This window comes from Eimeria tenella, genomic scaffold (genome assembly GCF_000499545.2).
Source record: "Eimeria tenella Houghton genomic scaffold, Eth_scaff177, whole genome shotgun sequence".
In the NCBI taxonomy this organism is placed as follows: Eukaryota; Apicomplexa; class Conoidasida; order Eucoccidiorida; family Eimeriidae; genus Eimeria; species Eimeria tenella.
Window position 1 is genome coordinate 1,300 of NW_013544175.1, and position 22,432 is coordinate 23,731.

Below are 22,432 nucleotides of genomic sequence, written 5' to 3' on the forward strand. Positions count from 1 at the left end.
TTTGGTCATCAGGCAGTCCAGTTCATTTACATTGGTGCTTTCGGGTTCTTTTAATGTGTGGCGCTCCCAGTTTTGAAGCTTTGCAAAATTGGTGTGCAGTTGGAGAGCCGAGACGCCATCGTTTGGAATGGCGGGCGGTCACATCCCCAGATCCTCCAAGCTACTCCCCGCAGTGTGTTGTCCTCGAAGTGTAGTTCATTTATTTGTGGGTGTGTAACTAGTGTTACGGATTGGTCATTTCGATGGCTCGAACTTCGGTTTCTACTGAATTTCCTGTGTAGGTTGGGTTGTAGTGTGCGTTGAGAACGAAGGGACGGGCAGTAGCGGCATGCCGCTACCCAATACTGAGCGTACTATTTGTGGGCATGTGACTCGTGTTATGGCTAGGTCGTTTCGGCGCCCAAGACGTTTGGTTCCATGACATTTGGGGTGCGGTTGGGTGGCTGTATGCCTTGGCAACGAAGAAGCCGGCGGAAATGGCATGCAGTTAACGAATACTGATCTTGCAGAGCGGCGCTCAGTGGCCAGTCTTAATGGAGTTGCTTACATCGACATGATGCAAGCGGCAGTGTTGCAGTTATGTGGGGCTGGTCTATGAAAAGGGGTATGAACAAATGTGTTCAACACTAGGGCCGAGTTCAGGCACCTTGACTGTCTCTACATACTTCTAACGATTTCTGGACTTGTTGTTGAAATTTCTGTCAAAATTTAAGGCACAGACCAAACTACGTATTCACCTGGTTTTGCGCAGAGGCATTAGTGCGGCCCATACAGGGTTTTGCAATAGAGGAGCCCGCGCTTCATGCAGACAGTAACAGCAAAGCCACGGCAGCTAGACAAGTTGGCGCAGGTCTTGTCTCCTTTTCTTGGCGCTGTATTTGCGCAGGTTGACTGTAGATTGGTGCGGATGCCGAGATTGAATTCTTATTGTGCATCGTTTGATCGCCGTTGTTCATGGTTGTGTGTCGATATCACGTTCAGGGCCGCTTAAAATGCGAGAAAGTGTTTCAAGCAAACACTGCACTAAGTAGCTGACGACGGCAGATAATAAAGATTTGCATATGTGAGATGCGTGGGAAAATGTTTGTGGCGGAGCACTTCGTACTCCTCACTAGTAACTTCGTTTTAATTCAATGATGTAGAAATGGTAGGGTTTATGCTTTCCGGTCTTGTGGTAGCCACTGGGGCTGTTGAAGATAGCCTTCTAAAGCGTGTATTTCGGGTACTGCTCCTTTGGTTGTGGGATACTGCTGTACTTGCTGCAGTTGCGGTGCAACAGGTTGAAGAGCCGCATCCTCGTTGGTTGCCGTTTTCAGTGCTGGCAGTGTGCAGATGAAGTCGCGGGATGCAGTAAACTATTACATGCATACAAGGAGACACTGATAGGCGCGATGATTGCGTATGCTCACTGCTAGAAATTTGCTTGATAGTGAAAATGCTGGTCTGGCTCCTTTGCGCTTTTGAGCCAACATTCCAAGGCAGTTAAGAGTACAGTGGCAAATCGAGTGCTTGCTGAGTTGTTCACCGATGGTCCTATGTGCGGGACCCCACACTCTCACGAGAGGAGCGATTTCCACAGAAATACGCTTGCAACGGTGGCTGTTTAAGAATTATACAATGAAAACAATTTACACATTCGTATCAGATCATGTAAAGGATATGAAGGCGCAATGAGATCCGCAGAAATAGCCTAGCAAGAAAGAGTCCCTAATGTGCAGAAGCCAGCACGTAACATTGCTCGAAGAAAATGCCGCTTTGATGTTGCTGCTAATGCCACTTGACTCTTGCGATCTAGAGTGTCCGTGGTCTTGTTTCTTGCATGTACGGGCCGGGAGTAGATCGGCAAAAAAAGGAAAGATACGTCGTAGCGGTCTACCTTTTACAGGAATGACAGTCAGCAAGCCGGTAAACAAGGAGACGATGGGAATGCCACGCAGCAGAAGCAGAGGATAGCAGTGCATGATTATACAGACACCATAAATTTGTGCCTAGAAAGGCAGTGCAGTTTCGCTGCTGCTAGTTGTTTATCGGGCGTTTAGCGGCAAACACGTGGGTATTGCCTTTGCGAAGTAATCTGAAGAGACAAGATGCAAGGCTCGTGAGCTTTTGACGCAATAAACGTCTGGCCCACAGCAGTAGCCTGTTGGCTTTTGGGCTGTAGTGTGAAGGGGCTTGTGGTACTCCAAAAACACCCTTGAAAGGCCCAAATTTGGCACCTCACAAGGGACTGCTCTCCACATTCTGCTTAACATTCTGTCGAGAAAGCAACGATGTTTTGGCACAAATCTGATATAGGAGTCCAGGCTTGTATAACAGCTGCTGCCCTCAACAGATCTAAAAGGATGTACAAATATATATACACATACATGGAGAAGCATTGACAAGCAAGAATCTGCACTTTTCACATTTATGGCTTCAAACTAAATTGCTTTCACTTCTTCCCAATTTCTAGTTGTAACGTAGCAGCAAATAATGCAGTTGTGGTGCTCACTTACAGAGAAAATGCGTCTCATACTTTTACTTCCGGGCTAATGTTGAGTTGAAAAGCAGCCATCAGTCTTAAGTTTAGTTCTTGCTGTTCCCCATTTCGTCTAAATCCGTCTGGCTTCATAGCAGTTGATAGGAATCAAAAGACAAGGCTACGAAGAGGCGCTAGATCCAAAGAAATTGCCTTACAATTTTGGGCCTAGGGTACTGGGTCACCAGAGTAAGTCTGATGGCAGCATTTTTGAGGCTTCCCAATAGGTGCAACTCATCCCAAGCTTCACAGACTACGACGTAGGAAAGCGTCATGAGCCGCACCGTCTTCTCCAGCTGCTGCTGATGCTGTCCCTGCTGGAAGAGCAGAGCTGGCAAAGGGAATCGGTTGGAGATGCAGCATCGGCTGACGCACCAGCAGCGGCAGCACAAATTTTAGCAGCTGCAGCACTTTCACTTGCAGCATCCAAAGCAAAGGAGCAGGATCGCCTTTTATGTATGTATGTGTGCTCAGCGGTCTCACTGCTGTGTGCAAACAGCGTGGGACACCTTTGGTAGGGACTGTCTTTTGCAGGACAAGAAAAGATCAAGGCAAAAAAGAGGCTTTTAGCGTCAAGCCTCAAGAAAGTTTAAGCGTTACACTCTCGACCACGATGGCAAGCAAGTCTTAATGGGAGTGCGGAAATCGAGGTGATGCATGTGGCAACTTACTAAGTAGCGAGTAACACTAAATCATTTTTGTAGCCTTAAACCAAGGTGTTTCCTGTTCATCCAGACTGACGGTTGTAATCGTGCACCAAATAATGCAAGCGTGCCACTCATTTGTAGAGATGATGCGCCCGCTACTGCTGCTGGTGGGCTGATGTCTTTTAAAGGGTATAAATGCCGGGGATTGGCTGTAAACGTCGACTACGTGAACAAGGTCTAAATCTGCGCTGAGACACAATGCTTTGCTCAGTTTAGCTGGTGCTGTTTTTGGATTCATCTAAACGTGTCTGTTTTCATAGCAGTTGGTATAAATTAGAAGACAAGGTTACGAAAGAGCAGTATATTCGAAAAAGTTGCCTTGAAGTTTCGGGCTTATTTTGAGGATTCCAGATAGGTACAACTTAACCCACATTGCAAGCACTAGGATGCACAAAAGCACCGAAAAGCCACACACTCCAGCACGTCGCTGGTGCTGGTGCTCTTGTACTGGGTGCTCCCACTTCGCTGCTGCTGCTGCTGCATGTGCTCTCTGGTTGCTACTGCTTCTCATTTGTGGAGAGCTGAGGCCAGGCAAAAATTTAGACTACGGGAGCCGAGCCTTGAGCAGCGATGGCAACAGCTGCAGCGGCAGAAAACAATTCCTGCAGCACAATTCCCGCAGCAATAACGGTAGCAATTGCAAAAGGAGCAAACCTAGTTTTGTATTTGTAGCCTCTTTCTGAGAAGAAGAAGTGTAGCAATCTTCACTGTCACAAGAAACAAAAGTAAGATGCAAACGTTGGCGGCGACTGGTAGCCCGAGCGACAGTTGGCTTGCGATGTCTGCCGCAGTCAGCGGCTTGCCGCCGCAGGTGTTCCCTCTGCTGCTGCTGCCGCTCCTGCTGCTGCTGCTGCTGCAGGCAATGGTATGCCCTTTGAGGGTGACATGCAGCAGCGTTGGAACTGCGTAATTTGCTGGGGAGAGATAAACAAGCCACTTGACCCAGGGCGGCAGCAAAGCAATCGAAACGTAAAAGCCCCCGACGAGGGTCAGGGAGATCAGCGCGACAGACAGCAGCAGCGCAGCAAGCCGGTGGTTGCTGCCTGCAAACGCGGCAATAAATTGGCCCAGAGACGACGCCAGAACTGTCAGCAGCAGCAGAGACAGCCACACGCCCTGCAGCAAAGCGGCAAGAAAAGTCACTCGCTAGGAGCCGGAGATGCCTTTGGCGTTTACCTTTGCTGCAGCTTTTGTTTAGGACCATGACAAAAGGTCGCATGCAGCCAGCAGGAAAAACGAGAGACAAAACAGACAAAAGATGCAAACAGCAACAGGAAGGGGCACGCGGAGACATAATGAGACCAAAACGGAAATGGCGAGGACGCCAGACAGAGGGCCAAAGGCGGTGGGAGGCACAGAGCGAAAAAAAACAAGCAGCAACAGCAGGTGCAGCAGCGACAAAAACAAGCAGCAACAGCAACTGCAGCAGCAACAAAAGAAGCGGCACACGCAGCACACAGTCTATCTACACAAGCATAATTAGGAGCATCTGCAACAGCCCCATTTACTGCAGCAGCAGCTGAGCCAGCAGCAGCTGCAGCTGCACGCAGCAGCGACTTGCTAGAAATACGAGGGCGTCTGCAGGCCATGCAACTAGGGCGTGGAGGAGAAGCAGCATGATGAAGGGTGCGACGAGCTGCAGCAGCAGCTCTGCGCAAGTAGCAGCAGCAAGAAACGTGGCCGCACTGAAGAGCTTGCTGCTGCTGCCCGCTGCTGCTGCGGCGCGAATCGCAGGAAATGCATTGAGCGACGTAAAAGCCGGAGAGAAAAGGTGGTAGTTGCAGAGAAAGTATAGCAGCGCTGCATCACGAGAAAGACAAAAAGGCAGAAGTACGATCCGCTGTATGAGAGGTGAATCTGCAGCTGTCGGCAGAGACAATAAGGGCAGCAGTTGAAAACGAGGCCGCAGAAGCAGCTGCGGGAGCAGCAACAACAGCAGCAAACAGCAGCAAACAGCAGCAGCAGCAATAACAAGAGCAGCAACACCAGCCGCGGGAACGGTTGCAGCGACGGCAGTAGCGAACTCTTCAACTTCTGCAATGCGAACAGAACAACAGCTTCAACAGCAGCAAGCAACAGCAGAAAAAGTAACGAAAGCAGCAGCAGCAGCAAAAGCCGATGCAGACCCAGCCTTTCATGCAGTCCATCTGTGGTGTAGTCGGCCATACGCTTGAAGTAAAGAGATCCTACTATAATTGCGAGCAGCAGCGCCTGTGCTAGATCTGCTGCTGCTGCTGTGCCTCTTGCTTCCGAGATAAGCTGCCGCTGCAGCAGCACCTCGAACTGCAGCAGAGGGCTACTCGCCGCCTTTATGGCTGCTGCTGCGGCTATTAGCTCCCGACGACGGTTTGGTGCACTTGTTGCTGACCTTGTTGCTGAGGCTGCAGCTCGTCTTGCTTCGGTCGACGGCACTCTTTGCACAGAAACTTGCTGCAAGAGAGAGCCTGCTGCTGCACTTCCGGCTGCTGCTGTGTCCGCTGCTGGTGGTGCTGCTGCTGCGTCATCCACTGGCAATGCAGCCGGAGATGCTGATCTCTGATGCACGCCACAATCGTCAGTAAACCCTTCACCAAGCCTTAAGCCCCTCTCTCTGAATCCTCAGCCCCAAGTCCCACCGCTTGAGCATAACACTCTAAACCCTAAACCCTAAAGCTGAACCCTGAATCGACGTACTGCTGGAAACCCTGAAGCTAAACCCTGAACCGACGTACGGCTGAGAGGTATTCTTCTTTCTCTTTTTCACCTTCATCCACACTTAAGGTTCCCTTGATAGTCCCCGCTGCGTCCATTGCTGACTGGTGCAGCGTCAGTGCTGCTGCTGCTGCTGTTTCTGTTGCCGTTGCTGCTGCTTCTGCTGCACTTTGTGCTGACGCAGCACTGCCCACAGGTGCAAGAACCGGCGAAGCAACAACATCAACGGCAGCACCGGCGGCAGCATTTGCAGCAGCAGAAGCAGCATCAGCTATTGCCTGAAAGTCATCCCTCAGGACAAAAGCCTTGGGGTGTCTGTACACCCGAAAAATTAAGTCAAGGACTTCTGCAATTTTCGCTGCTCCCTGGTGTGTCTTATCTGTTTCTGGCAGCAGCAACTCCTGCTGATGCTGTAGGAGGTGCTCTATCTGCCATATCAGTCCCTCCGTTTCAGCAAAGTGCAGCAGCTCGCTACTGTTGCTGCAGGTGCTGCTGCTGCTGCTCCTGCCAGGTTGGTGCAGCCGGCGCTGGTGCAGCTGGTTCTGCTGCATCAAATTTTGGTGCTGCTGCTGCTGCAGCAGCAGCAGCAGCTTCTGCAAATGAGCTACCAATATAGGATAGGTGCGGGAGGCCCCCACTCCACAAGCAAGCTCTAAAAAATGCTCAGCGACGCAGCAGTCGGGCCGCGTTGCTGTTGCTGTTTCTGCTGCTTCTGCGGCTTCTGCTATTTCGCCGGGGCCCTCTGCGTCAGCTGCATAAGCGCCATCGTCTAGGCGGCGGCCAGTGTCACTCGCAGCAACAGCAGCAGCAGCAGCAGTGGGCTGCTGCAGCAGCAATGCCTCGTACGCTCGCAGCTGTTGTGGCTTCCCGCAGAAGACCAAACGACCCTCCGCTAGAAAAAGAACCCTCCCGAAAGACAAGAACAGCTGAAGGCAAACCAAGAACCCTGAACCCTAGTCCAAACCCCGAATAAAGTTTAGGCCCTACAAATTACGCCTTAGACCCTGAACATCACCACCTCGCCCTTCTAGGGTTGAGGGTTTCATACTTAGGAGTTAGGGTTTAGAGTTTAGTGTTCATGGTTTAGAACTCCACTTTAAGTCTTAAGCGTTGAGTTCTACGTTTAGGGACTAGGGTTGGGAATTAGGGTTTAGGGTTTAGGGTTTAGTGTTTTGGGCTCACCTGTGGAGAGGGCTGGTGAATAGTGCAGATAACTGTAGTGCCGTTTTCTGCTGCTACTCGCTGCAGCAGCCGCAGCAGATGCGACGCTGCTGCTGCGTCGAGGCCGCTGCAAAAGACAAAGTAATACGCGCACAGGCAAATGGGACAAAAAAATTGTTATTGCTGCGGCTGCTGCTGCAAGTTGACCGCCTCTGCCAAACCCTAACAGTCGCAGCACGGGAGCGAAGCAGCAGTAGCAGCAGAAGCAAGCCAGCAGCAACACCACCAGTAAGCAAAAGGAAGTGCAATAAGCACTTTCCGAGTAAGCCCGACTGGAACAGCAGCAACAGCAGCAGTATTAGAAACAGCAGCAGCAGCAACTATATCAACAGCAGCAAACACCGCAGCAGCAGCAGCAATTATATCAACAGCAGCAAACACCGCAGCAGCAACAGCTACAGCAGCAGCAGCAGTCGAACAGAAAGCAGCACCACCTTCGCCGACATGCTAGCCAGCAAATCCCACCACAACAACCACTGCAGCATCACTACAAAAGCTTAGTCCTCGGCAGCAGCAGCAGCAGCAACAACAGCAATAGCAAGAACAGCGGCGTCAGCAACAACAACAATAGCAACAGCCGCAACAACAGCAACAGCTGCAACAGCAGCACCAACAGCAGCAGCAGCAGCAACAGACCTGGTAGGCTCGTCGAGAAGCAGCAGGGGCTTTGGCAGCAGCAGCTCACAGGCCACCGAAAGCCTTCTTCGCTCGCCTCCAGAGAGCCCACGAGAGAACGGCGACCCCACAACAGTGTGCCTGCACCTGCACATACACCCTGAAGCCCCAAACCCTCACTCATAAAGCCTAAACCCTCAAGCCTGAAGAATAACGTAGGAGGCGTATGCGCAAATGTGTGACAATACACAGAAAGCGGCAGTAGCAGCAGCAGCAGCAACAACAACAGCAGCGGCAACGGCAGAAGCAGCAGCAGTAGTGGCAGAAAAAACACTATCACTATGGACAGTAGGGGCAGAAACGTCAGCGGCAGCTGATATCTTCTCCAGCAACCGATAGCAGCAACAGCAGCAACCGCAGCAGCAGCAATAGCAACACCAACACTTCTTCAGCATCGGCACCATGCTAGCACCAACATCACTAATCTTGGCAACAATAGCACAGCAACTGTAGCAGCAACAACGATGGTAAGATAACCAAAAACAGCAGCAACAGCAGAGGCAGCAGCAGCAGCAACAACACCGGCACAGCAGCAGTATGAGCAGCAGCAACAGCAGAAGTACGAGCAGCAGCAGCAGCATGCATGTACTTTTCTAGGTTCATCATTTGTATAACTTTTTCGACTCTCTCCCTTCTTTGCCTCTTGCTGCAGACTCTGCCCATCCGTAGCTTCGCTTCCAAGAGCAGCGTCTGCTGCACCGACAGCTGCTGCAGCAGCAGCAGGTCCTGCTGCAGGCAGAACCCCACAAGCCGCCGCCACGCCTTGGGGGCCTTCACGCCGTTCAGCAGCAGCACCGGCTCCTCCGTAGTTCTTGCTGCTGCTCCTTTTGTCTTTATTCTCTCTTTCTTGCTGCGCTGCTGCTGTTGCAGCGAGGGCTGAGGCTCTGGGCCCGCAGCAGAGCCGCCGCCACCCGCGCATGCAGCTGCAGATGTGGCACCCCTTGCAGCAGCAGCAGCTGCTGCTGCTGCTGCTGTCGGCGTAGCGGCAGTTGCCAATGGACGGAGCCTCCCTGCCACAAGAGACAAAAATGTGCTCTTTCCTGCGCCCGAGCCCCCCAGTATAGAAGTGACTGTGTGGGAGGGAAAGCAGCAGCTGATGCTGCTGAGGACGAGACGCCCCTCTTGGCTGCTGCAGCAACAGCAAAACCTGCTGCTGCTGCTGCTACTGCAGGCAGCGCTGTAGGATGCGCAGCAGTCTGCAGCGCTGCCGGCGGGGCCAGAAGGAATGGTAGCACCAGAAGTTGGCGGACGGCGGACAGCAGCGAGCTCCCTGCTGCTGCTGCTGCTGCAGCAGCAACTGGCTATCTTCCTTTGCAGGCAGCAGCAACAATTTGACAGTGCAGATCGCATGCTAGCCCTCGTGGGGGGCAGGCGGTAACTTGCGTTTCTTACGCACAACTCCTGCCCACACGCAAACCCTAAACCCTGAGCCTTAAACCGTAAAGCCTAAACCCTAAACCCTGATCCCTGAAAGCTAATGCTTGAACCTCAAACCCTAAACCCTCCGTCATGTATGCTCCAAGTGACCACGCTAAAGCTACTGCAAGTAGAATTCAAAGTATACGCCTTGGGGCTCAAGGAGTAGGGTTTAGTGTTTGGGGTTTAGGGTTTAGGGTTTAGGGCTTGGGGTTTACAACTGTAAGTTTTGTAGCGCTGAAGAGGTCAAGCCTCCCACTGGCAGCTGCAGCCGCTGCAGCAGCATCTGCTGCTGCTGTAGCTGCATCCGTTTCTTGAGGGTCCATCCCCTCATCCTCGTCGTCTTCTTCTGCTGCTGTTGCTTCTGCCGCGGCTTCTGCTGCTGCTTCTGCCTCTGCTGCTGCTTCTGCTTCTGCTGCTGCAGCTGCTGCTGCGAGTTGCGCCCCTTTCACAGCAGCGGCGACGCGCTCATCCACCTCTGCTGCTCCCTTCTGTTCTGCTATACTTGCTGTTACTGCTGCTGCTGCTGGACTTTCTGCTGTTGCCGGTTCTGAAAAACAGACACGGTGGGAAGCTGGTGGCCCTTCGACGGCTCTGGTCTGCAGCAGCAGCAGCTTCTGCTGCTGCGGCTGCTCGCGCATCTGCGCTTGATGTTGTTGCCGTGGCACCTCCAGCTTCTGCTGCTGGTGAAGCTGCTGCTGCTCCTGCTGCGGCTGTTGCTGCTGCTGCTGCTGCTGCCCTTGCTGCTGTTGTTCCTGCCCTTGGTGTGACGGCCCCTGCTGCCGGCTTTTCTCCTGACGCTGCACAAGAGACTTCTGCCGCTGCCCCTGTTGTTTTGTTTGGCTCTGCTGCTGCTGCTGCCGCAGCATTTCTTCCTCGTTGTCCATTCCCGCTCCTCGTAGTTTTCGCCCTGAGGTGAGCCCCTGTCCTGCTGCTGCTGCTGCTTCTGTTAGTTTTGTCCTCGATGCAGCAGTTGTTGCCAGGGCAGCAGCTGCTGCTGCTGCTGCTAAGGCTGGATCTCTAGTTGTCGGCGGCTACTTCATGGGAGCAGCAGCAGCAGCAACGCCAGCAGCAGCAACGGCAACAAAAGCAGCTGGGCGGTGTGTCCGGGGTTTCTCCGCGGCTTTTTAAACTTCAGACTCCTTATTTTATCAATTTATTTGTTTGAGCATTTCCTTGTTTTGGTTTAGGAAAGTTGTCGCTGCAGTTTGCACGCAGAAGGTCGGCGGAAGGAAGCGCGGTGACAGAGACCAGACCACCCCAAGATTAGGGTTTAGGGTTTAGTGGTCTAGGACTTACGAAAACGATCCCTAAAGAGTCCAAAAAATAACTAGCTATCACGCGGTTTGAGTTCTAGGATTTAGGGCTTAGGGTTTACGGTTGAAGGCTAATCTGCCGCGGTGTGCTTAGCAGGGGGAGGCCATTGAAGGCTGTTGGCGCTCCCACCCCACACACTGCAGGCTGTAAACCCTAAACACTAAGCCCTTAATCCTCAACCCTTGACTCTAAACCCCACACCCTAAGCCTCAATCTGCAGGTGAAGCCTTCGGCAGGAGCTGCACCAACACGCCCCAGAGCGACGGAGTGTGGCTAGGGGTCGGCTTGCTGTTGCTCGCCTCAACTAGTCACTAAGAGGCTCTAGCTAGCTACAGCTAGCTGCAGCTAGCCATGGCTAGCTAGCTAGGCTGCTGCCTTTGGCTGGGCGCCGCAGTGTACGCACACCTGAGGCCGCAGCCGACACGGTGACCTCGCCAACGGCACATCCCCTTGGCCAGTTCAAAAGATGGACTCAGTGGCAGATCAGTTGCTATTTATGAAGAGGTACACACCTCAGGAGCAGTGTCTAGCTAGCTGCAGCATCAAGCCAAGGCTAGCTAGCCGCCGAAGCAGGCTCAGGCTAGCTGGCTAGTTGCTGAGCTAGCTCCGGCCAACTAGCTGGGCCCTACCAGCTGGGACTGGCTGGCCAGCACAGGCTAGACATGGCTAGCTAGCTGCGAGTAGCTAGCGGTGACTGGCTGGCCAGCAGAGGCTAGCCATGGCCAGCTAGCTGCAACTATCTAGCTCTGACTGGCTAGCCAGCACAGGCTAGTCATGGCTAGCTAGCTGCACTTAGCTAGCTGTGGCTGGCGGAGCGTGACCAGCCGCCTCCAGCAGCTAGCCGTCTGGCTTGCATCTGACTGGCTAGCTGTGGCTAGCTAGATGCAGCTAGCGGGGGCTGCCAGGAGGGGCTTGTCGCTGCCTTTGGCTCCTTTGGCTCTAAACCCTAAACACCAACTGCAAACCCTAAACCCTAAGCCAGCAGCTCTGAGCGTAAACGCTAAGCTCTTCGCCGTGTCGCCCTACCTTAAGCGTAAACCCTTAAACGTTAGGTGCAAACCCTTCGTTCCAAACCCTCGGCAAATTGCGGGTTTAGGGTTTAGCGCTAGCTGCAGCAAAGGAAGCAAAGTTGCAGTTTTGCTCTGCGCACTGCACTTGGGGTGTATAGACAGGTTGGGGTGTATAGGCAGCATTACGTGTATAGGCAGGTTGGGGTGAATAGGCAGCTTGGAGTGTACAGACAGCTTCGGCGCATGCACTCACGCCCACTTCGCACTAAGGGCATTTTTCTTTTGAGTGTAATCTGCTGCTGCTGCTGCAGCAATGAGAGCAGCAAAGGCAAGCAGCAGAGAAGAGAACGGGAAGGATGGCGAAAGGGTGTCGAAACCCTGCGAAGCAGAAAAGAAATAAATGAAATTAAGTGCAAAACAGAAACCTGCGAGCATGAACAGCCTCAAGCCTGAGCCGAAGCCCTATCCCTAAATCCTGACCCTAAACCCTAACCCTAAACTCTAAACCTAAACCCTAACCCTAAACCCTAGCTCTTAGCCATAACCCTGAGCCTAAAGCCCGAACCTTGAGCCCCAAACCCGAGCTCTGAGCCCAAACCCCAGCTCTGAACCTCAAACCCTAACCCTAGACCCTGCTCCCTCGCCCTGGACCCCGAACTCTAATCCCTAACCCTAAACCCTCAACCCGAGCCCTAAAACTTAAACCCTAAACCCTAGACTGACGCTGGCGGGCTGGGCAGGAGAAAAGAAGAGGTCTAAGCCAAAAGCGAAAACCAAAGAAGTCGATTCTCTCTCCGAAGGATGCGCGTGTATCCCCCGAACATGGGGCACCTGCAGCCACAAACCCTAAACCCTAGCCCTCAGCCTTAAACCCTAAACCCTAGCCCTCAGTCGTAATTCCCTAAACCCTAGCCCTGAGCCTTAAACCTTACACCCTTGACCTGAACCTTGGACCCTAAACCTAGGGCATCTGCAGCCACGAACCCTAAACCCAACCCCTGAGCCTTAAACTCCAAACCCTCGCCCTGATTCTTAAACCCTAAACCCCAACCCTGAGTCTTAAACCCTAAACCGCTGCTTTGGAAAGCAAAGAAAAAGCTAAAAGGCCCCAAACGCACGCGCCGGTAGACCCCACCCCTAAACAGTTATGAGCTGTCTGTACACCCCACGTAGCTGAGGTGTACAGACACCTCAACTGCGCCACTCACCATGCGGTCGTGAGAGAGAGTGTCTGTGGGGAGGAGGTGCAGCACGGGGGAGTAGGGGGGGACGTTGTCAGGCACAGCAGCAGCAGCTTCTGCTGCTGCTGCTGCTGCTGCAGCGTCTGCTGCTGCGCCCGCAGCGGCAGCCGGCAACGGGCGCTTGGCGCTCGCCAGACGAGTAGACAACATATGAATCTGCTGCATGCTGCTGCTCGCCTGAGAAGTGCAGCAGCAGCAGCAACAGCAGCAAAGGCAGCAGGCTCTTCAAGCTGACCCTTAGCCTGAGGCTCTATGCCCTTAACTCTAGTCCCAAACCCTAGATCCTAAACCCTAAGCCCTTAAACCCTTGACCCTGGGGTCCGCAAGCCCTCAGCAGCAAGCTCCTGAGCGCAAGTTGGGGTGTACGTACACCTCAGCGCACTGAAAGGAGCTGCTAAACCCTTTGCTGCTCCCCCCAGTGCCCTCAGTGGCCCTAGATGCATCTAAGACCCTCATATCCCCCAAAAGCTCCTAAGGGCCCCCGAGGGCCCCTAAGGGCCCCTAAGGGCCTCTAAAGGTCCCTAAGGGCTCCCAAGGGCCTCTATTGGTCCCTAGGGGCCCCCAAGGGCCTCTACTGGTCCCTAAGAGCCCCTGAGGGCGCTTAGGGGCCCCTCAAAGCCCCCCAGTGCCTCTTGTCGCCCCTAGAGGCCCCGAAAAATCCCTGGAGGCCCGCAGGAGACCCGTGAAACTGATAAGGCAGTGCTAAGAGAGGCCGCTGCGGTGCCCCCGGGGCCCCTTGGGACCACCTGGTTCCCCTGGGCCCAGGGGCCCCCGGGTCCCCAAGGGGCCCCCTGGTTCCCCCGGTCCCCAAGGGGCCCCTTGGTTCCCGAAGGGACCCTGGTTCCCCGGGGGCCCCTTGGTTCTCCGGGGGGTCTCTTGGTTCCCCAGGGCCCCTTGGGGCCCCGGGGGCCCCTTGGGGCCCCGGGTGCCCGTGGGGGCCCCGGGGACCCCTGGGGGCCCCTAGTGCGTAGGCAGACCCACCACCAGAAGGGCGCGAGGGGTAACTCCCTGGGCGGTGGCCGTGAGCCCCAGGGCAGAGGCCCCCCAGGGCACTCCGTAGCTTCTGGAGGCCCCCAGAGGGCGGCCCACAGTAAAGCCGGACTTGTGGGGGCTGCGGCGTGCAGAGGGGAAAATGAGGCCCAGGGGCCCTGCGAAGCAAAGCCCCACAAACCCTAAACCCTAAACCCTAAACCCTAAACCCTGCGAAGCATACACCTGCACCCAGTCCTGGGCAGTGCAGCGTGATAGTAAACCCTAGGTTACGCAGCGCAGCCAACAGCACTAAACCCTAAACCGTGAACCCCAAATCCTCGATCCTAAGCCCCTGCAGTGCCAACCTGTAACCGTAAACCCTAACGCCTAAACCCTAAACCCCTATGATTCAAACTTAGCGTCTACCCCGTTGAGTACTTAGGGTTTAGGGTTTAGGGTTTAGCGCTTAGGGCTTACCGGGGTCGGGGCGGTCCTCAGTGAGAGTTACAACTAGCAGCTCGAAACGCGCAGCAAAAATGTTCCAGAAATGTACGTACACCGAGTCCTCGCACGCCTAATGCCGCCACACGCAAACCCTAAACCCTAACCTCTAAACCCTAAACCCTTGACACTAAACGCGAAGTCAAAACTCTAAGTACTCGATCGCATGGCCAAACCCCAAACACCAGTTTCCACAGCAGCAAAGAGCACCAGCTGAGCCCATCTCAGCAGTCGTGTGGCAACGCGGCGCCAAGTATCAAACCCTGAACCCCAAACCCTAAACCCTAAACCCTAAACCCTAAATTGTACAGCAATAAGGAGGGGCTTGGACGCCCCCGCGGGGAGAACTTGCTGATGGGCCATTTCTCCAGAGACGGTATTTAAAAGGTGCAGCGTAAGTGCTCCCCCTAAACCCTCCTGCAGACACTCAAAACCCTGAACCCTAAACCCTTAACCTCAGGTGTAAACCCCGATGTAGCGTACACCCCCCGTGCGATGACGGCGAGGGGCGAAACCGCACACGGCTCAAAACACTTTCCATGCGAGGCCCAAACCCTAAACCCTAAACCCTAAACCCTAAACCCCACTTACATCAGCAGTCACAACAGCCAAAAGGTTCGGGTCAATGTGCTTATACCCGACAGACACATCAGCATGCACAAAGACGGGCACTTGCTGCAGCGACCGATGCATGGAGCCCGCCGTAGCTGCACACAAACCCTAAACCCTAAACCCTAAACCCTAAACCCTAAACCCTAAATCCTAATTTTTGCGCGCGGAACGCCTTGCTCAAACCAACAGCATTGCGGGCGTGAGCGCCCGCTTATTGCACAGCTACGGCCATTCCCAGTGTTGAGGCTTTAGAGCAGCCAGGGTTTAGGGTTTGGAGCTGCTAGGGTTTGGAGCTGCTAGGGTTTAGAGTTTGGAGTTTCTAGGGTTTGGCGTTTAGAGCTGCTTGGGTTTAGGACTCACTGAGAACAGTCTGCTTCTGTGACGCGAAGTCCAGAGACCACGCGACCAAAGTCCCCATCTTCACAGTTTCCCCTGTAAAGCCCAAAGCGCAAACCCTAAACCCTAAACCCTTAACCCTATGCTCGAGGCCCTAGACCCTAAACCCTAGGCTTCAAGAACAACTGAGGAATTGTGCATGTACGCAAGATGCAAGTATACGCCTGGCTTGCTTGCCCTGCGTGTTCAGCCCCACCTCCCAAACCCTAAACCCTAAACCCTAAACCCTCACTGGTGGTTTGCTCCACTGTGTCGGACAGAGGCAGCACCGCAAACCCTTCGACCTGGCTGCTGCATTCGTCGACGATGTAAAAAGAAAGCCGCGAAGTCAGCAGGTGCGCCAGAGGCAGGGGAATCTGTGCAAACCCTAAACACCAAATCCTAAACCCTAAACCCTAAACCCTTAGCCCTGGACCCTAAACCCCAAACTAAGAACCCAGAATTCTAAACCCTACAGGCTAAGATGACTCCAAGCCAAATAGTTCCACAGTTTGGCATCAAAGCTGCCACTGGACTTGGGGCAGAGCCCTAAACCCTAAACCCTAAACCCTAAACCCGGAGCCCTAAACCCTGAAAACTAAATTGCATCAAAGAGGCTGCCACTGGGCCACCACCAACCTGCTCGGTAACCTCCCCAGAAGAGACAATCTGCTGCTGCGGGTCTGCTAGAGACAGCAGCAGCTGCTGCTCCGACTGGTGTTTTTGCTGCTGCTTCCGCAGCAGCAGCACGGCGCTGCTGCTGTGCTGCAGCCGCTGCAGCAGCAAATCTGGTGCCTGCGCGTCCGCCTCCCCAGTAGAAGAGACGCCAGCACTAGCTGCTGCTGCTGCTGCGTCCTGCAACTCCAGCTGCTGCAGCGGGATAACTGCAGCAGCAGCAAACTTCACGTGCTGCAGCTGCTGGACCAGCCCTCTGCCCAGGTCGATCCACAGCAGCTCCGTCTCCTGCAGCAGCAGCACAGCCACAACAAGAGGGCCCAGCTTACACGCTGTTTTAGGGTTTAGGGATTGGCGCTTAGGCTTTGAGAGGCTGCAGGAGCGTCCGCTTCAACAGCAGCAGCTGCAGCAGCAGCAGCAGCAAAAATAGCAGCCGCATCAACAACAGCAACAAAAACAGACAAAGCACCTGCAGCTTCTGATTAACAAGAGCAACAAAGACAGTCGCCTTGTGCTGCCCAACAAGCTCAAGAGACACCAGCTGCCAGTCGCAAACTTGCTGCTGCTGCTGCTGCTGCTGCTGCTGATTGCTGCCTTTGCTGCAGTGGCCTCCAGGGGTTCCCCAGTTGGCCCTGCCGTTTGCAGCAGCTCGCGCAGCCAAATGGCTGCTGCTGCTCTGTAGCTGATTCAAACAGCAGCAAAATGCGCCGCCGCTGCTGCTGCTGCTGCTGCTCGGAAGCTGCAGCTGCCACAGCAACAAACCCGTAGCCGCGTGCAGCCCGTACACCTGAGCAGTGCAACAAGCCATAAACCCTAAACTCTAAACCCTAAACGGTAAACTGTAAGTGCTAGACCCTAAACACTTTTGTCTTCAGGCTGGAAGTTGCAGCAGCAGCGAAAATGATGCAAATAATTCCCAAACCCTAGGACGCGAACCCCAAACCCTAAACCCTAAACCCTAGGTGCCTGCCTTGTTGTTGCAATTCGCAGCAACGATGACATTGCGCCAACCAAAGAGCTGGGCCTTGCGCTTAGCCTGCATTTCTGCTGCCAGAAGCTGCTGCTGATGCTGCTGCTGCTGCTGCTGTTGCTTCTGCTGCTGCTGCAGACCCAGAGCTTGCAGCTTCGCAGCAGCAGACAGTTTGAAATTAAATCGCGAAGACAAAATGCCGCGGCCTGCTGCTGAATAAACAAACCCCAAACCCCCCAATCCTGAACCTTTAACCGTAGATTCTGAACCCTGTAATCAAAACCCTAAACCCTAAACCCTAAACCCTAAGATATAAGGCGCAGACACCACTGCCGCTGTGTGCCACAGGAGCTAAAGCGAAGGCAGGAGCCCTCACACTGTAAACTCTGTACCCTTTACCCAAAGGCCTAAACCCTAATCCCTAAACCCTAGACCCTAAACCCTAAACCCTCGCCTGACCAGTCACTGGGAGATGTTCTTCTCCTCTGCCCAGCAGAGAAGCAACGAAGTTTACACCCTTCAAGACAAGCGCAGCAGCAGCATCAACTGCAGCACCACCGACCGCAGCAGCCAAAGCAGCTACTGTTGCTGCTGCCTCTGCTGCTGCTGCTGCTGATGCTCGCACGAGGTCATGCCCAGCAACAGCTTCCGCTGCTGCCTCGTTCTCTGCAGCACCAGGCCCACCACACGCAAAACCCTAAACCCTAAACCCTAAACCCTAATTCGCGTTTAAACATGCAAGCAACAAGATGGCTGCCACTGACCAATTAGCGCCCTGCAGTGTACAGCGCTTATCATTCGATTTACACTCAAGGGTTTAGGGTTTAGGGTTTAGGGTCTAGGGTTTGACAAACCGCCATCTCCAACCGCCGGCAGTAAACCAACAGCAGCTGCGCTGATGAGTCCTAAACCCTCTTCTCTAATCCAGGCGACTCCTTGGCCTTTGCTGAGCAGCAGCAGCGAGAAGTCTGAGAGCAGCAGCAGCAGCAGCTGCTGTTGCTGCTGCTGCGGACCAGCAGCAGCAGCCAAGGCCGATGCAGCCTGCTGGTCCCGAGGGGACACACCAACGCCCGCCCATGCTGCTGCTGCTGCTGCTGCTGTTGGCAGCTGCTCCCTGCACAGAAACCCCACACGCCGCACCTGCTGCTGCTGCTGCTGCTGCTGCTGCTGCCCCTGCATCATTACCTGCTGCTGCTAGATTTGCTGCTGCTGCAGGGCCTGCTGCTGCTCCGCTGTCACTGCTGCTGTTGCTGTTGCAGTTGCGCCGCCTTAGCTACCCTCTACGGCAAACTTCACTCGAAATCAAAAACCCTAAACCCTAAACCCTAAACCCTTACGTGAGGAACGGAGTCTCCTTGAAAGTTTGAAGGTCCACCAATTTAGAGTCAATACGCCCGTCAGAAACCCTCACAGCAACCACGGCCCTGCGCAAAGTCGCGAGGGTTTAGGGTTTAGGGTTTATGGAATGAAAGCCAGCTTCTGCTGCTGCAGCCGCCGAATCAGCAGCAGCTGAATCGGCGCCATTTGCTGCTGCTGCTGCTGCACTTGCTGCTTCTGCTGCTGTTGCTGCTGCTGCTGCTGTCGCACAGTCGCTGGTCAGCAAGACATGCTTTGAAACAACTTAAGGGTTTAGGGTTTAGGGTTTAGAGTTACCTGTTCTGTCCCTTGTCGTTCTTTCGTAAAGGCGTGAGTGTCCACTCTCCACCCGATACCCCCTAAGGGCAAACCATAAACCCTAAACCCTAAACCCTGAACCCTACACCCTAGAAGCTAAGCCCTGAACCCTAAACCCTAGAATCTAAGTCCTGAACCCTAAACCCTAGAATTTAAGCTCTAAACCCTAAACCCTTACTGCTGCCCCACACTGCTGGTATGGCGTGCCATGAAGCCCTAAACCCCAAACCAAACCCTAAACCTTAAACCCTAAACCCTAAACCCTTACCTCAATTTGCTTGGTTGTGAAACCCAAACCCTCTTCAAAGCGCACAAGCGCAGAGCCAACTAGAGCTGTGCAGCTGCCCAGAGGCAGCAGGCGAGGGTTTAGGGTTTTAGGGTTTAGGGTTTTCGGGTTTAGGGTTTGCGAGGCAGCTACAGAACCCTCCCGAGACAAACGCAGCAAGTAGAGACGCTGCAGACAAAGGCAGCAGCAGCAGCAGCAGTAAAGACTGTGACAGCAGCGGCTGCAGCAAAACAAAGTGCAGCAGCAGCAAAAGCAGCAGCGGCAGCAGCAGCTGCTGCTGTGCGACTGCGGCAGCAGCTGCGCCAACAGCAGCTGCTGCAGGAGCAGCAGCAATAAACACGGCATCATAAGAAACGATAACGAAAACAGCTGTGGCAGCAGCAGTAGCAGCAGCAACAGCTGCTGCATCAACTGCAGCAACTGCTGTTGCTGCTGCTGCTGCTGTAGAGCCCACAAAATAATATATAAAAATAAAAAGGCGAAACTGAATTTGAAGAAAAAGGCAGGGAGAGAGGCTGCGCCCTGAATACACATGAACCCCTAAACCCTAAACCCTAAACCCTAAACCCTAAATCCCAAAGCCTTTCTCACGGATTCATTTGTTAGAGCGAAACAATTGTCCTCAAGATGCTCGATGTGGACAGCTTCTGAGGCATCAGGCCCCTCTTGCTGCTGCTGCTGCTGCTGCTGTTGCTGCTGCTGCTGCTGCTGTTGCTGTTGCGGCTGCTGCTGCTGTTGCCCGTTCCAGGCGTGGTAGCAGCTGCTGCTGATTGGACTCTTGCTGCTCTGCTGCTGCAGCAGACAAAAGATGGCCTGAGACACATTCCCCTCCTGCTGCAGCTGGACAGGCACAAGGCCAAGTGACCTGCTGCCGCTGCTGCTGTCGCTGCTGCTGCTGCTGCTGCTGAGGGGCTGGGTCCACAAGATATGGCCCGAAACAGCGTCTCGCATCTCCAGCCCCCTTGAGGTGAGGGCAGAGACAAAGACAGCTTCTGCTGCTGCTGCTGCTGCTGGTGTTGCTGCTGCTGCTGCTGCGCTTGGACCCGAAGCAGCAGCAGCAAAACTGGTGATATCGTCTCCCGCCTTCCACAGCAGCACCCCGTCTCTAAGGTCAATTGCATGCAGCGTTCCTGCTGCAGCTGCTGGCTTTGCTGCTGCTTCTGCTGCTGCAGCTTCTGAGAGCGGGTGGCTTACTACCGCCAGCAGCAGCAGCAGCGGCCCCACTTGCTGCTGCTGCAGCACTTGCCTGCAGTCTCCCAGCAGCAGCCGCCACCGCAGCTCCCCAGTAACTGGATGCAGACTTGAAACTGTTCCTCTTGCTGCAATAGCAACAGCAGTCCAATCTGCTGCTTCCGCTGTTGTTTCTGCTGCTGCTGCTGCTGCTGCTGCTGCTGCTGCGGGTGCGGGTGCTGGAGCGGGAGGCCCCAGCAGCAGCTGCTGCACCGGCCCTGCTGTCTGCAGCAGCCAGTCGTTGACGCCTACGTCCTGCGTTGCTGCTGCTGTCTGCAGCAGCAGCACCAGCAACAATGGCCGGAACGTCTGCAGCAGCTGCTGCCGCAGCAGCTGCTGCCGCTGCGGCAGCTGCTGCAGCATGGGCAAGAAAAGAAGATACTGTTATCTTACTGCTGCTGCTGCTGCTGCTGTTGCTGCTACCCCTCAAGGGGGCCCCGCTACCAACCAGTACCTCAACACCAAACCCTAAACCCTAAGCCCTAAGCCCAAACCCTAAGCCTGAAGCTTTAAAACAAACAGTGTCAAACTAAACCTTTAAAACATTGCAATCTGCATTGAGGGTTTAAGGCTTAGGCTTTAGGGTCTGACATGCGAGGCCCTGGCTGTTGGGGGGCAGCTGTTCGTGTCTCGCATGAGCCATCCCAAACCCTAAACCGTAAACCTTAAACCCTAAACCCTAAACCCTAAAATTCAAACTATCAAGCCGTTTGGTACTGTTCAGTTCAGCTCCAGAGACGGTACTCACTGCAACGAAGGGTTCCAGACCCTAAACCCTAAACCCTAAACCCTGAAGGCCTCGAGTCGGCCGGCAGGAACGCTCTGTTATGGAGAGTCCGCGCGAACCCTTAATTAGGGTTTAGGGTTTCAGTGGTGAACTGGCCAGCAAACCCTTGATCCTTAACCCTAAGCCCTAAACCCTCCGCCAGGTGCCTAAACCCCAAACCCTAAACCCTAAAACCTGTTTGGGCTTACACCCAAATGCCTAGACACTGAAACCTAAACCCTAACGGCCAAACCTCAGAATCTTGTAAACCCTAAACCCTAAGCCCCTGTGGCTCAGGCTACTACTTGGCTTCAGCCGCTCGAGACCCCGCAGGGTTTAGGGATTAGAAATTAGGATTTAGGGTTTAGGGTTTGGTTTGGCGAAAAGAAAAAAATGGCAGTTTCAGCAAACAGGACGAGAGGCCGCGAAGCCAACCAGGGAAGGCAAACCCTAAACCCTAAACCCTAAACCCTCGTAAGCGAACAACAGCAGCACAGCCGCTACGCCTCAGCAGCGCTGCTGGTTTCCATGGCAGTCAAGTAGTGCTGCAGCAGCAAACAGCAGCAGCAGCAAAAGAAGCAGCAGCAGCAGCATGTGTAGACGCAGCAGCCGCAGTACGCATGCGGCAACTGCTGCAGCAACTGCAGCAGCAGCAGCATGTCTAGAAGCAGCAGCAGCACATATAAAGGCACCAGCAGCAGCGCATGTAGCAGCAGCAGCAGCAGCGCATGTAGCAGCAGCAGCAGCAGCGAATGTAGCAGCAGCAGCACGTGTAGCAGCAGCGACAGCAGCATATGCAGTGGCAGCAGCAGCATGTGCAGCAGCATGTGCAGCACCAGCAGACGTAGCAGAAGCAACGCCCCTATCAGCAGCAGCAGCAGCAGCAAACCGAGCAGCAGCAAGCCAGCAGAGGCTCAAGAGCAAAAGAACCCCTATATTAGAAGGCGACAGGAGCAGCATGAGGGTTTAGGGTTTGCAGATCAGGGTTTAGGGTTTAGGGTTTGCGCTCTCCTACGAGGGCAAGTAACCCCACTTTGGGCCCTGGCTAGGGTTTCGGAAACTGCTGTGGGTTTTGAACTAGGGTTAGCAGCTAATGCTAGGGTTTAGGGTTTTAGGGTTTAGGGTTTTAGGGTTTAGAGTTTACCTGAAGGCCCTCCTTGGCTGTGCGCACATCAGCGATTTTGCCTTTTAGCTGCTCTGAGACCCACGCGTCAGCTGCAGCGCCAAAACCCTAAACCCTAAACACTAAACCCTAAACCCTAGCTCGCCATGCTGCACCCACTCGCAAAATGCAGCTGGGCCTAGCTGCGCTTCAGGGAATCAGGGTTTAGGGCTTAGGGTTTAAGACCACGCAGGGTTTACACTGCGAAGTCCGCCTTCAAACTCCACCAGTGCTTAGGGCTTAGGGTTTAGGGTTTGGAGTTTACTAGGGTTTAGGGCTTAGGGTTTAGGGTTTGGGGTTTACTCTCAATGTGCAGATGAGGCTGCAGCTGACGGACCATGGCCACCGCCCCTGGGCTTGTGTCGCAGAACATGATGCGCTGCAGCAAAACCCTAAACCCTAAACCCTAAACC

The 22,432-nt window shown here is 54.1% G+C and overlaps 3 protein-coding genes across 3 annotated transcripts; all 3 read right to left on the reverse strand.

Annotated features, from left to right (window-relative positions):
- Positions 1-3,879: 3,879 nt before the first annotated feature.
- ETH_00004465 (ABC transporter family protein, related) lies at positions 3,880-10,115 on the reverse strand (the record flags this gene model as incomplete). The annotated part of the gene is made up of 8 exons (XM_013379277.1): positions 3,880-4,341; positions 4,787-5,025; positions 5,352-5,760; positions 5,937-6,842; positions 7,099-7,204; positions 7,774-7,899; positions 8,402-9,213; positions 9,447-10,115. 8 exons carry the CDS (start codon positions 10,113-10,115, stop codon positions 3,880-3,882), a joined length of 3,729 nt encoding a protein of 1,242 aa, XP_013234731.1.
- Positions 10,116-11,804: 1,689 nt separating this feature from the next.
- On the reverse strand, positions 11,805-20,454 carry ETH_00004470 (uncharacterized protein; the record flags this gene model as incomplete). The annotated part of the gene is made up of 18 exons (XM_013379278.1): positions 11,805-11,933; positions 12,279-12,386; positions 12,764-12,973; positions 13,778-13,944; positions 14,246-14,342; positions 14,579-14,686; positions 14,861-14,976; positions 15,242-15,313; positions 15,510-15,633; positions 15,896-16,219; positions 16,401-16,718; positions 16,902-17,113; positions 17,361-17,567; positions 17,756-18,015; positions 18,239-18,325; positions 18,555-18,616; positions 18,844-19,029; positions 19,453-20,454. 18 exons carry the CDS (start codon positions 20,452-20,454, stop codon positions 11,805-11,807), a joined length of 3,789 nt encoding a protein of 1,262 aa, XP_013234732.1.
- Positions 20,455-21,357: 903 nt separating this feature from the next.
- Positions 21,358-22,392, reverse strand: ETH_00004475 (uncharacterized protein; the record flags this gene model as incomplete). The annotated part of the gene is made up of 3 exons (XM_013379279.1): positions 21,358-21,402; positions 22,002-22,072; positions 22,323-22,392. 3 exons carry the CDS (start codon positions 22,390-22,392, stop codon positions 21,358-21,360), a joined length of 186 nt encoding a protein of 61 aa, XP_013234733.1.
- Between the last annotated feature and the right edge of the window lie 40 nt (positions 22,393-22,432).